At 49.4% G+C, this 12,500-nt stretch overlaps 1 protein-coding gene and 1 long non-coding RNA gene across 35 annotated transcripts in view; one reads left to right on the forward strand and one right to left on the reverse strand.

The window, feature by feature from the left end:
- The window catches only part of LOC144405579 (uncharacterized), a 308-nt gene extending 207 nt beyond the window's left edge, over positions 1 to 101 (reverse strand). Inside the window, exon 1 of the long non-coding RNA XR_013467234.1 lies at positions 1 to 101. This exon is cut by the window's left edge and continues 30 nt beyond it. This is a non-coding gene — a long non-coding RNA (uncharacterized LOC144405579).
- Positions 1 to 12,500, forward strand: part of dlg1b (discs large MAGUK scaffold protein 1b) — a 34,618-nt gene that overhangs the window by 20,831 nt on the left and 1,287 nt on the right. For 4 of the 34 annotated variants that reach the window (XM_078100020.1, XM_078100039.1, XM_078100040.1 and 1 more), the window contains 20 exons: positions 2,731 to 2,826; positions 3,163 to 3,216; positions 3,764 to 3,814; positions 4,101 to 4,225; positions 4,819 to 4,988; positions 5,074 to 5,210; positions 5,364 to 5,508; positions 6,323 to 6,452; positions 6,850 to 7,009; positions 7,251 to 7,353; positions 7,429 to 7,543; positions 8,740 to 8,916; positions 9,131 to 9,197; positions 10,050 to 10,146; positions 10,920 to 10,961; positions 11,527 to 11,577; positions 11,691 to 11,792; positions 11,865 to 12,037; positions 12,129 to 12,238; positions 12,316 to 12,407. In XM_078100020.1, coding sequence (XP_077956146.1) covers positions 2,731 to 2,826; positions 3,163 to 3,216; positions 3,764 to 3,814; positions 4,101 to 4,225; positions 4,819 to 4,988; positions 5,074 to 5,210; positions 5,364 to 5,508; positions 6,323 to 6,452; positions 6,850 to 7,009; positions 7,251 to 7,353; positions 7,429 to 7,543; positions 8,740 to 8,916; positions 9,131 to 9,197; positions 10,050 to 10,146; positions 10,920 to 10,961; positions 11,527 to 11,577; positions 11,691 to 11,792; positions 11,865 to 12,037; positions 12,129 to 12,238; positions 12,316 to 12,407 — 2,197 coding nt within the window. Of the gene's footprint in view, positions 1 to 2,716; positions 3,054 to 3,162; positions 3,217 to 3,763; positions 3,815 to 4,100; positions 4,226 to 4,818; positions 4,989 to 5,073; positions 5,211 to 5,363; positions 5,509 to 6,322; positions 6,453 to 6,849; positions 7,010 to 7,250; positions 7,354 to 7,428; positions 7,544 to 8,739; positions 8,917 to 9,130; positions 9,198 to 10,046; positions 10,147 to 10,487; positions 10,522 to 10,919; positions 10,962 to 11,526; positions 11,578 to 11,690; positions 11,793 to 11,864; positions 12,038 to 12,128; positions 12,239 to 12,315; positions 12,408 to 12,500 lie in introns of those variants that run through there. The other 30 variants (XM_078100015.1, XM_078100032.1, XM_078100027.1 and 27 more) reach the window with 17 other exon arrangements.

The following is a 12,500-nucleotide window of genomic DNA, read 5'->3' on the forward strand; positions in this document are numbered from 1 at the left end:
AACACTGAAGCACCTTTCCTACGCTAAAGGAGCTAGTAAAGGAAACACTGAAGCACCTTTCCTACGCTAAAGGAGCTAGTAAAGGAAACACTGAAGCACCTTTCCTACGCTAAAGGAGTTAGTAAAGGAAACACTGAAGAACCTTTCCTATGCTAAAGGAGTTAGTAAAGGAAACACTGAAGCACCTTTCCTATGCTAAAGGAGCTAGTAAAGGAAACACTGAAGCACCTTTCCTACGCTAAAGGAGCTAGTAAAGGAAACACTGAAGCACCTTTTCTATGCTAAAGGAGTTAGTAAAGGAAACACTGAAGAACCTTTCCTACGCTAAAGAAGCTAGTAAAGGAAACACTGAAGAACCTTTCCTATGCTAAAGGAGTTAGTAAAGGAAACACTGAAGCACCTTTCCTATGCTAAAGGAGCTAGTAAAGGAAACACTGAAGCACCTTTCCTACGCTAAAGGAGCTAGTAAAGGAAACACCGAAGCACCTTTCCTACGCTAAAGGAGCTAGTAAAGGAAACACTGAAGCACCTTTCCTACGCTAAAGAAGCTAGTAAAGGAAACGCTGAAGCGCCTTTCCTACGCTAAAGAAGCTAGTAAAGGAAACTCTGAAGCGCCTTTCCTACGCTAAAGGAGCTAGTAAAGGAAACGCTGAAGCGCCTTTCCTACGCTAAAGAAGCTAGTAAAGGAAACGCTGAAGCGCCTTTCCTACGCTAAAGGAGCTAGTAAAGGAAACGCTGAAGCGCCTTTCCTACGCTAAAGGAGCTAGTAAAGGAAACGCTGAAGCGCCTTTTTTACGCTAAAGGAGCTAGTAAAGGAAACGCTGAAGCGCCTTTCCTACGCTAAAGGAGCTAGTAAAGGAAACGCTGAAGCGCCTTTCCTACGCTAAAGGAGCTAGTAAAGGAAACGCTGAAGCGCCTTTTTTACGCTAAAGGAGCTAGTAAAGGAAACGCTGAAGCGCCTTTCCTACGCTAAAGGCGCTAGTAAAGGAAACACTGAAGCACCTTTCCTACGCTAAAGGAGCTAGTAAAGGAAACGCTGAAGCACCTTTCCTACGCTAAAGGCGCTAGTAAAGGAAACACTGAAGCACCTTTCCTACGCTAAAGGAGCTAGTAAAGGAAACGCTGAAGCACCTTTCCTACGCTAAAGGCGCTAGTAAAGGAAACACTGAAGCACCTTTCCTACGCTAAAGAAAAGTAGTATTGTTGTTTCCTGGTCGTCTCCTCGGGTCACACCATGAACCGGTAGCAGAGCGGCGCTGCAGAAGTAGGGCTGCCGGATCGATGCCGGTCGATGCGCAGGCTAATTTTAGCGGCAGGGTGTTTTTCAGGGGGGGGTCCGAGTTGTGCCGCTGTTTAATGGTTGAGGCGATTTTACGGCCTGCAGCGCTGTTATAGAGGTCAGTGAGCTGGGGGGGACGGGCTCTCCACAGGGACTTTACAAACCACACGAGCACAACATGATGGCAAATTACTATTAACTGTTTCTTTAATATCAGGATGAATTGTGATGATTTTAAGGTCATGAGAGGCTTAGTAGGACTCAGGAGGTTCTACAGAGAACCCTCATATTCCCAGGGTTTCCTACAGGACCTGAATGGGCCACCATGGATGTGGTGGAGCTCTGAAGACCCTTGGAGAACCCTACAGGTTCAGACATGTTCCTTTATAGACCTCTCAGGGCTGATCATAGCTTTGTTCTGTCTAATTGAATTGTCTGCTACTTTTCAATAAATCACAGAAAAGAGAACATCTGCCTCCTGCTGAGGCTGAAGGCCGCCGCGTGTTTCTGCGTCTGCGTGTTGACGCACTGGTTTCACTTCCTGGTTGTAAAGTCGTGCGTGTGTTGCAGAGCGATTCACCTCCAGAACAACAGGTGGAGTCACGTGTTCTGTTGAAGACGACCTAGAGAGTCACGTCTTTGTGTGTGGAAGTCGCTGGTTGCTTTATTTATTGATCATAGACTTTATTGCCTCGTGCATCCACACTGCTGCTTTTCATCAAGGACACATTTGTCCCGTATTTTCCTCCACGACTTTGTCCCCCTCGTTTGTGGAGATCTCCCTCCATGAATCAGAGGCCATCCGGCGTCCTCATAGTCCCCAATGACGGCTTGTACAAGCGCTCATATTTAAAAGCTCTTCAATCTGATCCGTTCTCTCGTAAACGTTCTTCCTTTTAATAACGGCCGTATTGTGCTGTGAAAACGGAGACGTGAGACTCCGTAAAGGACGTAGTCAGCGACCAATCACAGCCTGCTGCTGCAGGAGGCTGCAAAGCTTCAGACGCTAGTCTAGAAAAATGGGTCGACGAACACGAGGAGTGAAAAGACACGCAAGAGTCCTTGCATCTGTCTGAAAACACAGAAGCATAAACTAGACTTTCCTGAGGGACCAGGATTTAACACACACACACACACACACACACACACTCGATGACTTTAATCCCTTCGCAGCAGCAGATGGGCCGTTTTGTCACATCGGGATGCTGAAAAGTTGGAAGCGTGTTGGGGGTTGATCTGTCAATCACGGAGCCCCTGCCCGTGATTGGCTGAACCCGGTGACACTGCTGTCCCGTGTGAGTCAAACTCCTCCCACCTCGCCACGATGAAAGCAAACAGATCAGACAACACGGACAGGCATCCATCTTCATCCATCCATCTTCGCCCCGCTGCTGTTCATCTGTGCTGTCTAACCTCTGACCCCGCCCCCCCTTCACCATGCTATTGTTCAGCAGGCAGAGGCCACGCCGGCCTCCTCTCCCATAATCCCCGTCATCCCCGTGTCTCCAATCGCAGCCGAGACCACCGTCATCCCTCCAACGTCACAGGTTTCTTGTTTGTTTGTCTTTATTTTGTCTCCATCTTTGTGTCTCTGCGACGTCCGTCTGCAGATGTTGGTCCTCAGTGTCCTTTTGTCCGTAACATCTGGCTGCCGGTTGTCATCGCGTGGTGGTTGGCTGCAGGATTAGAGCTGGAAAGGGGGCGGAGCTTTTTAGTATTTAATAACCAGCTGAAGAAGAGCTTCATGCTTCAGCGCAGCGTGAAGCGGCGACATGTACGTCCCGCCGGGACCGCCACTCGGGGGGGGGCTCAGGGTGGTGTGGTTGGTGTGGGGGGGCTCAGGGTCGTTTCCTCAGACTGTGTGACGTGTCTTTTCCCCTCAGGCCAACCCCCCCCCTGTGGTGGTCAACACGGACAGCCTGGACACGCCCCCTTACGTGAGTTCACACTTGTACTTCTACTACTGCATTGACAACATGAAGCAGATAATACATATTTTTAATATATATATATCTAATATATAGATATATATAGTGATATATATATATATATATAATATATAGATATTTAGTGATTGATATATATATATATATATATATAGATAGATATCTCACTGGAAGAAATCACTTCCAGTGATGCAGGTTGAGCAGTTACACAATAAATAAATAAATAAACTTCGTCCACTTTTTTATCCATTCCGTCGACTTTACATTTTCCTCCTCTGCACCAGCTGGTAAGACACACAAGGTCATTTAAGGTTTCAGATGATGAAGAACTTCTCTACTTTGCGCTCAAAGTACTTTGCGCTTAAAGTACTCCGGTGATGAGATACTTCCGGTTTGCAGTGGTTACAAACAGCTTTTGCTCGTCCTCGGTTAATGTGAGTTGAGCTGCTCAACAACAAAGAAGCGCATGACGTCATATGTTAATGCGTTTAACTGCCCTACTATGTGTGTATATGAATACACATACGTGTGTGTGCAGGTGAACGGGACGGAGGCCGACTACGAGTACGAGGAGATCACGCTAGAGAGGGTACGTTTTCCTCCAGTAGTTTAAGGCTCCAGGACTTTAATGGAGTAACGTGGTGAAAGGATCTTTATGTCTGATAAACCCTCATCGGTACATCGGCCGTGTGGTGTCACTACTTTACAACAGCAAAGCTACTGAACACTTCTTTTATATATTTCAAATTAAAAGCCAACTCTAGGCTTTTATTGTGAAATGTACAGGAAGTGTAGTGAGGATAAGCTTGTTTGTAGTGAGGACGAATGACGGATGACGGTTATCTGGCTGCACTTGCACTGGTCCTCTCCTCCAGGGCAACTCGGGACTCGGCTTCAGCATCGCGGGCGGCACGGACAACCCCCACATCGGGGAGGACCCCAGCATCTTCATCACCAAAGTCATCGGGGGAGGAGCCGCCGCCCAGGACGGACGGCTCAGGTAAAATATTACCAACACTAGAACAGAACGAGGACCGTAGCAGCACACCGAATATGTAGAAGTACCTCGCATCTAGACCTCTGGTTACCCACAATCCCCTGCTGTGCCCTGCCGCCTTTCCCCCCTTCATCCATCATGCAGCCATTCCAGCAGGTGTGATGATGTCAGTGGTCCGTGAGGATCATGTGACTGGAAGCTTGAGACGCTTTGTTTGGACAAACGAGGACAAAGCTTCACCAACGTGTCGGCGATCAATAACCTCTGATGCTGCTTGTTGTTCCTCAGATACCCAGAGAAACTAAGCCCCGCCTTCTCTTCTCACCATTGATTGGATCTATGATTTAACTTTTTTAATTTTTATTGAGAAAACGACACAATGATGCAGGTTGACAATTGAACATCTTTTAAAATGCTTGTTTTCTGAATGTAGTTTTGTTTGACCAGTGCTAAGCTAACGTAGCATCAAGGTAACAAGTTGTTGTTGTTTGTACCACGTGGTTCACGGAGCTGATCACAGTGTACTAATGATCATAAGAATAAAGTAAATCAAGTTGGGGCTGTTCGATTGACACTCGGGACGTCCTGTGTTTCAGGGTCAACGACGTCATCCTGAGGGTCAACGACGCCGACGTCCAGGACGTGACCCACAGCCGAGCCGTGGAGGCCCTGAAGGAGGCGGGCTCTCTGGTCCGACTCTACGTCCGCCGGAGGAAATCCGTCTCCGAGAAGGTGATGGAGATCAAACTGGTGAAAGGACCCAAAGGTAAAATATCCTCCGAATGTCCCTGCCGAGGTCCTCTGGACAGTTCTCACGCTCTGGTTCTGGTTCTGGGCTCGTTGGGTTGCAGGTCTCGGCTTCAGTATAGCGGGTGGAGTCGGGAACCAGCACATCCCGGGCGATAGCAGCATCTACGTCACCAAGATCATCGAGGGAGGGGCTGCGCACAAAGACGGGAGGCTGCAGATCGGAGACAAGCTGCTGGCTGTAAGACGTCCTCTACTTCGTCCAATGTGTGGTAGTAGTACTGGTACTAGTGGAAGTACCACAGTAACACAAGTGAATACTCTGTCGCATGGTAGAGCTACCAGTGTCCTCTGTAACACGCCTGTCCTCTCGTGTCCTCTCCGTCCCCCTCAGGTGAACAGCGCCTGCCTGGAGGACGTGAGCCACGAACACGCCGTCACTGCCTTGAAAAACACCCCCGACGTGGTCTACTTGAAAGTGGCAAAACCCAACAGTGTCTTTGTGAACGACAGCTTCGCCCCCCCCGACCTCACCAACTGTGAGTGGACGCTACAACGCTAGCGTAGCATCCATCCCATGCTACAACGCTAGCGTAGCATCCATCCAATGCTACAACGCTAGCGTAGCATCCATCCCACCAAACTCCATGCAGCAAACGAGCGCTTTAGTTCACCTCTTTGCAGGATGTTAAATTGTAGCGATATTTTTCAGTTTGGTGGATTTACACAAAAATTATTCTAATATTGAATATTCACATAATACTTAACTGCCTATTAAGACTTTTATTCTCTGCTAATCTTTAGATATTTTCCTTTTGATTAAAATGTTTTTCTCTATTCTATACATCTGATAATTTGCCATATATTTAGAATACCTTACTAATTATTATTTTATTAATTTCTCAATAGTTTACTCTCAGGTTATTAAACCATTTTATTGTTATTTAAAAAATATGTTACTAATAATTTTTCATATATTTTGCTCATTTGATTAATCAAATTATTAATATCATGACACACTGCTGTGCTGATGGATGAGTTCATTCAGAGGCTTTAGTATAATATAATTTAATATTTATTACGAATGATTCGATGCCATAAAAAGAACCTTTCCTAAATCCCAACACGGTTTCCATGGAGACGACTCGCAGCTTGAGTTTCTCGCTCGCTGGTTTACTTTACGACCCCCTGGAAGGTCGGCACACAGTCAGACGGTAACAGGAGCCGACAGGTGAGCGCGGGCTCGGCTCTGAGGAGGCGGAGCCTCGTGTGACGAGTCGCTCTCACCGTGAAGGTCATGTGACTCCCTTGTGTTTGTCATCGTAGCGCCTTTGTTGTGCGTCTCCGTTCCAGCATTCTCACAGCACACGGAGAACCATATCAGCCCCCCCAACCTCCTGGGTCAGCCCCTCCCCCTGCCGGCGTCCTCGGGCCGCTTCTCTCCGACCCCCAAGAGCATGCTGGGAGATGACGACGTCACCCGGTGAGGCCCCCAAAAGACTGCAGATGATAAAAGTTTAGATACGTAACTTATTTATAACCTTTGAGTTTACAAACTGCACAATGTCACATTAATGTTGCATTTAACCAGGAGCGCTCTCCTAGACGCACAGCTCGATGCCCCGCCCCCCCGCTGCTACACACATCACGCTCACAAACTAGAAAAGACACGACGCTCGAGTACCAGTATGATTTATTCATACACGGTTAGAAATAAATAATATGAAATAAACGGCTGCGTGAGGTCACGTGGCGTCGTGATTGACGGCTGGGTGAGGTCACGTGGCGCCGTGATTGACGGCTGCGTGAGGTCACGTGGCGCCGTGATTGACGGCTGCGTGAGGTCACGTGGCGCCGTGATTGACGGCTGCGTGCTCCAGCAGGGAGCCCAGGAAGGTGGTGCTGCACAGAGGAGCGACCGGGTTGGGCTTCAACATCGTGGGCGGCGAGGACGGAGAGGGGATCTTCATCTCCTTCATCCTCGCTGGAGGACCTGCTGACCTCTGTGGAGAGCTGAGGAAAGGAGACCGGCTGGTGTCTGTACGTGCACACTCGTCACATGACTCACTCGTCACATGACACACACACATTCATCTCAGACCAACAGTCATGTGACCATAAACCAGAGAAACTAAACTTCAGGAAGTGAAGTTTTTTGTCTAGTCGTGATGTTTTCAATAGAGGAGGAACTTTTATTTTGTAGTAAAGCTTCAGAATGCAGATGTTCAGACAAAGATAAATATTGCTGTTTATCGCATAACGCCTGATGTCTGGTTGTCAGGTGAACGGCGTCGACCTCCGTAACGCCACGCACGAGCAGGCGGCCGCCGCCCTGAAGAACGCCGGGCAGACGGTGACCATCATCGCCCACTACAGGCCGCAGGGTGAGACGCGCCTGCAGGACTGTGAGCGCCTCGCCGCGTGTGCTGCCGCGCGGTAAACCTCCTGTTTGTGTGCAGAGTACAGTCGCTTCGAGGCGAAGATTCACGACCTGAGGGAGCAGATGATGAACAGCAGCATCAGCTCCGGTTCTGGATCTCTGAGGACCAGTCAGAAGAGGTCGCTGTACGTCAGGTGAGCCGCCGCGTGGACACGAGAGCCCCACCTGTTCTGATTGAGCAGCGGTGCCACTCGTTTATGTGTGAATGTGTGAACGGTGACTAAAGACCAAAAACCGGCCCCCATCGCAGTGACAATGTGCTCAGACCAACACTCCACCTGCTGACGTAGACGGGTGAAGCCGCGTGTCTCCGATAAGCGTCTTCATCGAGACGTTGCTGTTTGGTTCATCATTTCTAAACAGGGTTGTCCTACATTCGTGTTTTGGCATCTTAATGGACCAAAGCGTAACGGGCCGAGGACACACGACACACGACACACGACACAGGACACACGACGCACGACACAGGACACACGACGCACGACACAGGACACACGACGCACGACACACGACACCAGACACCAGACACACGACACAGGACGCACGACGCACGACACACGACACACGACACCAGACACACGACACACGCCGTGCTGCTGGTCATGACGTCATGTGATCACATGGTCTCTCACATCAAAGGCAGCTCTAGTCGAGCAATGTGGGAACGAGCTTTTCATCAAGCTGACTCTCGTTATTCCAGTGTGCTGTTTGTTGTGATGATGATGATGATGATGGAGGTGGTGATGATGATGATGGTGGTGATGGTGATGGTGATGGTGATGGAGGTGATGATCATGATGATGATGATGATGATGGTGATGGAGGTGATGATGATGATGGAGGTGATGATCATGATGGTGATGGAGGTGATGATCATGATGATGATGATGGAGGTGATCATGGTGATGGAGGTGATGGAGGTGATGATGGTGATGGTGCTGATGATGGTGATGGAAGTGATGATGATGATGGAGGTGATGATGGTGATGATGATGATGGAGGTGATGGTGATGATGATGATGATGATGGAGGTGATGATCATGATGATGATGATGGAGGTGATCATGGTGATGGAGGTGATGATGGTGATGATGATGATGGTGCTGATGATGATGATGGAAGTGATGATGATGATGGAGGTGATGATGGTGATGATGATGGAGGTGATGGTGATGATGATGATGGTGATGGTGATGATGATGATGATGATGATGATGGTGATGGAGGTGATGATGGTGATGATGATGGAGGTGATGGTGATGATGATGATGGTGATGGAGGTAATGATGATGATGATGATGGTCATGATGAAGACCCTGACCCACTGCAGGGCCCTGTTTGACTACGATAAGACCAGAGACTCCGGGCTTCCCAGCCAGGGCCTCAACTTCCGCTTCGGGGACATCCTCCACGTGGTGAACGCCTCCGACGACGAGTGGTGGCAGGCCCGACAGCTGACGTCCCGGGGGGAGGTGGAGGAGGTGGGGGTGATCCCGAGCAAGAGACGGTCAGTCCCACGCGGTCATGTGACCTGGGGGGGGGGGGTGTCATGTGACACAGGGAGGAGACGGAGGAATGTAAATAGGACCATTAATGATGACAGATAATCATTCTAAGAATATCTAATTATAGAACAATGATATAATAGAACATAAATGATGACGCTGTTTTATTTAGAGACAGAAAAGTCTCTGCTGACCTTTGACCTTCCGTCCTCTCAGCGTTGAGAAGAAGGAGCGAGCGAGATTAAAGACGGTGAAGTTCAATGCAAAGTCTGGAGAGCGAGGGGTGAGTACTGCTCCATGTATACACGCGGCCTACTCCCATGATGCAGTGCGTGGCCGAGCTGGTTATTCCTCTCTGATTGGCTCAGTCTGACCCACTGTGTGCGTTCACTACTCGTGTGTGTAAGTCGGACACATTTTAAAATAGCAGTTTGTGTGTTTGGTTAAAAACTAAAGCGGGAAGTAGTTTGTTTCCTTCTGAGAATCTAAAGGATTTTCTGCACAAATGTCGAGAAAAGGAATAACCAGACGCCCCAATGCATGCTGGGAGTAGAAGCCCTTTCTGAGCACCTCATTGGCCGGATCTTTGTGTGTGAAGATGAAGCCGCTAACAGCATGTTGGCAGCGAGCCGCCGCCACCGCAGCTCTAAAGCCACGCCCCCCCCACCTCGGCGCCGCCCTCTAACACGGCCGACTGACGGACAAAGAGCGCATGCAGGTCCCGCCCCCCCACTGAGAAACGCTTGACATTGACCGTCTGCTTCTTCTCCGTCACCTCAGAGCAGCGTGATGGTTTCTGTTTGTGTCCTCTGCATGTCCTCCTCGTCCTCCCCGTCCTCCTCGTCCTCCTCGTCCTCTGCTGCCTTCACTGTCACCGCGTTAAACTCCGTCTCTACATCCTGTCGCTGAGAACCAACGCGTGTCAGTAAACATGGAGGTCGTGTTTGTACGTTTTCTTTTCTTTTCAGTTTCTAAATGTTTGGTTTCAGCTTTTATTTTGAATCATATTTCGCTGCTCGTCACCGACTCGCGTCTCATTCTGTTCAAACCGACATCAGACCTCCTCCTCCTCCTCTTTTTGTTTTGTTGCTCCATCACCCCTCCTCCTCTTCCTCCTCCTCTTCCTCCTCAGCAGTCTCTCAATGACAAGCGTAGAAAGAACCTCTTTACCCGAAAGTTTCCCTTCTACAAGAGCAAAGAGGCGAGCGAGCAGGAGACCAGCGACCTCGACCGTAAGTACCCCAGAGCGGCGTCCAGATGGGGGGGCGACAGGAAGAGAGGTCAGCTGGTGGCGGCGGTGCGCTGCGAACGCATTGGTCGTCACGGCAACGGGAGCTTGGCTAAAACCAATGAGGCGCCCGAAAAAACACACAATGCTCCTTCGTCATCAGGAGACGTGGCAGAACATTTGGTCCCACTACAAACCCCCCCCCTCCTGGGAGGAGCCAAGATGGCCCCGCCCCCAAGCCCCCCAGCCCTGCCGACCGGCCGCGTTCCCTCTGCTCCGTCGCTGTAACTCTGTAACTTGTTGTGTTGTTTCTCCTGTTTGTTCACTCGGCTCCGCTGACCTCAGGACAACAAGGAGGACACGCTGTCCAGAGGCCACAGTAAGTGTCCCCGCCCCCGTCCCCCCGATGTCCCATCAGCCACCTGGTCTCCAGCAGGACCCTCTTCAGCCAATCGAGACGATGATCAACATGAATGAACGAATGAATGAATGAACGAATACAGAAGTTCTGAAAATATTCACTAACTTTGAGTTTTGTCTTTTTATAAAAAAATTCCACTCGATGATTTCAGATGAAACGATGAAGCTTCAAGTGAAATAATTCAGAAGCGTAAATTCTAGAGACATACACACACATATATATATATATAAATATATATATATGTGTGTGTGTATATAAAATGTATGTGTGTGTGTGTGCGTCACAACCTCCAGTTGCAAAGCATTGTGGGAATTACTGACTGACCCCCCGGCGTGTCCTGTGTTTCTTGTTTGCAGAACACGTGACGTCCAACGCCAGCGACAGCGAGAGTAGCTGCCGTAAGTGAGACGCCGCCCGATAACAGCATGAACACACACACACACGGACACACACACAGACACACACACACACACACACACACACACACACACACAGACACACACAGAGACACATACACACACACACACACACACACACGGACACACACACAGACACACACAGAGACACATACACACACACACACACACACACACTCAGTGAACCCAAACGCCGCTCTGTTTTCTACGTAAATCGTATTTACCTCTGAGATGAAGCATCGTGTAAAGTACAAAGTAACTCTATATATTATTATTATTATTATATTTATTATTATAAATATATTATTATATTGTTAATATTATTATTATATTTATTATTATCATTATAATAATAATTATTGTTATTATAATTATTTATAATAAAAGAACAGAAGTAAATATGAACGTTTACTTTCCACAGCTGCTCTTTTGTCCGGATCTTTATTTTCAACCTCTCGTCTTTGTGTTTAATGAAATCAGCAGAAATGAATCTGAATATTCAGATGAGCTCAGTATGAAGTCCTGACCTCTGACCTTTGTGTCTCAGGCGGGCCGGAGGAGCTGGTTCTGTCCTACGAACCCGTCGCTCAGCAGGAAGGTGAGAGACGTCCTCGCGTCCATAAGAAGCAACAAACAGCTTCAAGTCGTCGTCACACGATGAGCACCTTTAAACAGGAAGTGCCTCTGATCACTTCCTGTTCTCCCTCTCAGTGAGCTACACCCGTCCCGTCATCGTCCTCGGCCCCATGAAGGACCGGATCAACGACGACCTCATCTCGGAGTTCCCCGACAAGTTTGGATCCTGCGTCCCTCGTGAGTCCACGTGGACGAGACCGGCCGGCCGGCAGCGGGACGCGTCCTGACGAACCTGTCTCCTCCCCTCAGATACGACGCGGCCCAAGCGCGACTACGAGGTGGACGCCAGAGACTACCACTTCGTGGTGTCCCGAGAGCAGATGGAGAAGGACATCCAGGACCACCGGTTCATCGAGGCGGGGCAGTACAACGGCCACCTGTACGGGACCAGCGTGCAGTCGGTCCGGGAGGTGGCTGAGAAGGTACCCGGGAGAACCAGAACCCTGAGACCATGAGATCACATCACACCTGCACATGTGGATCCGAATGGTCTCTTCTTCTGTGGTGTCGCAGGGGAAGCACTGCATCCTGGACGTGTCGGGGAACGCCATCAAGCGGCTGCAGCTGGCGCAGCTTCACCCCGTCGCCGTGTTCATCAAGCCCAAGTCCGTGGAGAACATCATGTGAGTCCCCGTGTTCTTCCTCCTCCTCCTCCTCCTCCTCCTGTCCAGCGGCTTTCAGCAGGTGTTTCCTCCCACAGGGAGATGAACAAGCGGCTGACGGAGGAGCAGGGCAGGAAGACCTTGGACCGAGCCGCCAAGCTGGAGCAGGAGTTCACCGAGCACTTCACAGGTGAGGAGGCCACGCCCCTAAACGCAGAATTATGACGCGTTATTAGAAACAATGACGTGTTTATGAAAATATGTTGTTCTCATTTTGGCCACA

This window comes from Gasterosteus aculeatus, chromosome 3 (assembly GCF_964276395.1).
Source record: "Gasterosteus aculeatus chromosome 3, fGasAcu3.hap1.1, whole genome shotgun sequence".
Taxonomy (NCBI): domain Eukaryota; kingdom Metazoa; phylum Chordata; class Actinopteri; order Perciformes; family Gasterosteidae; genus Gasterosteus; species Gasterosteus aculeatus.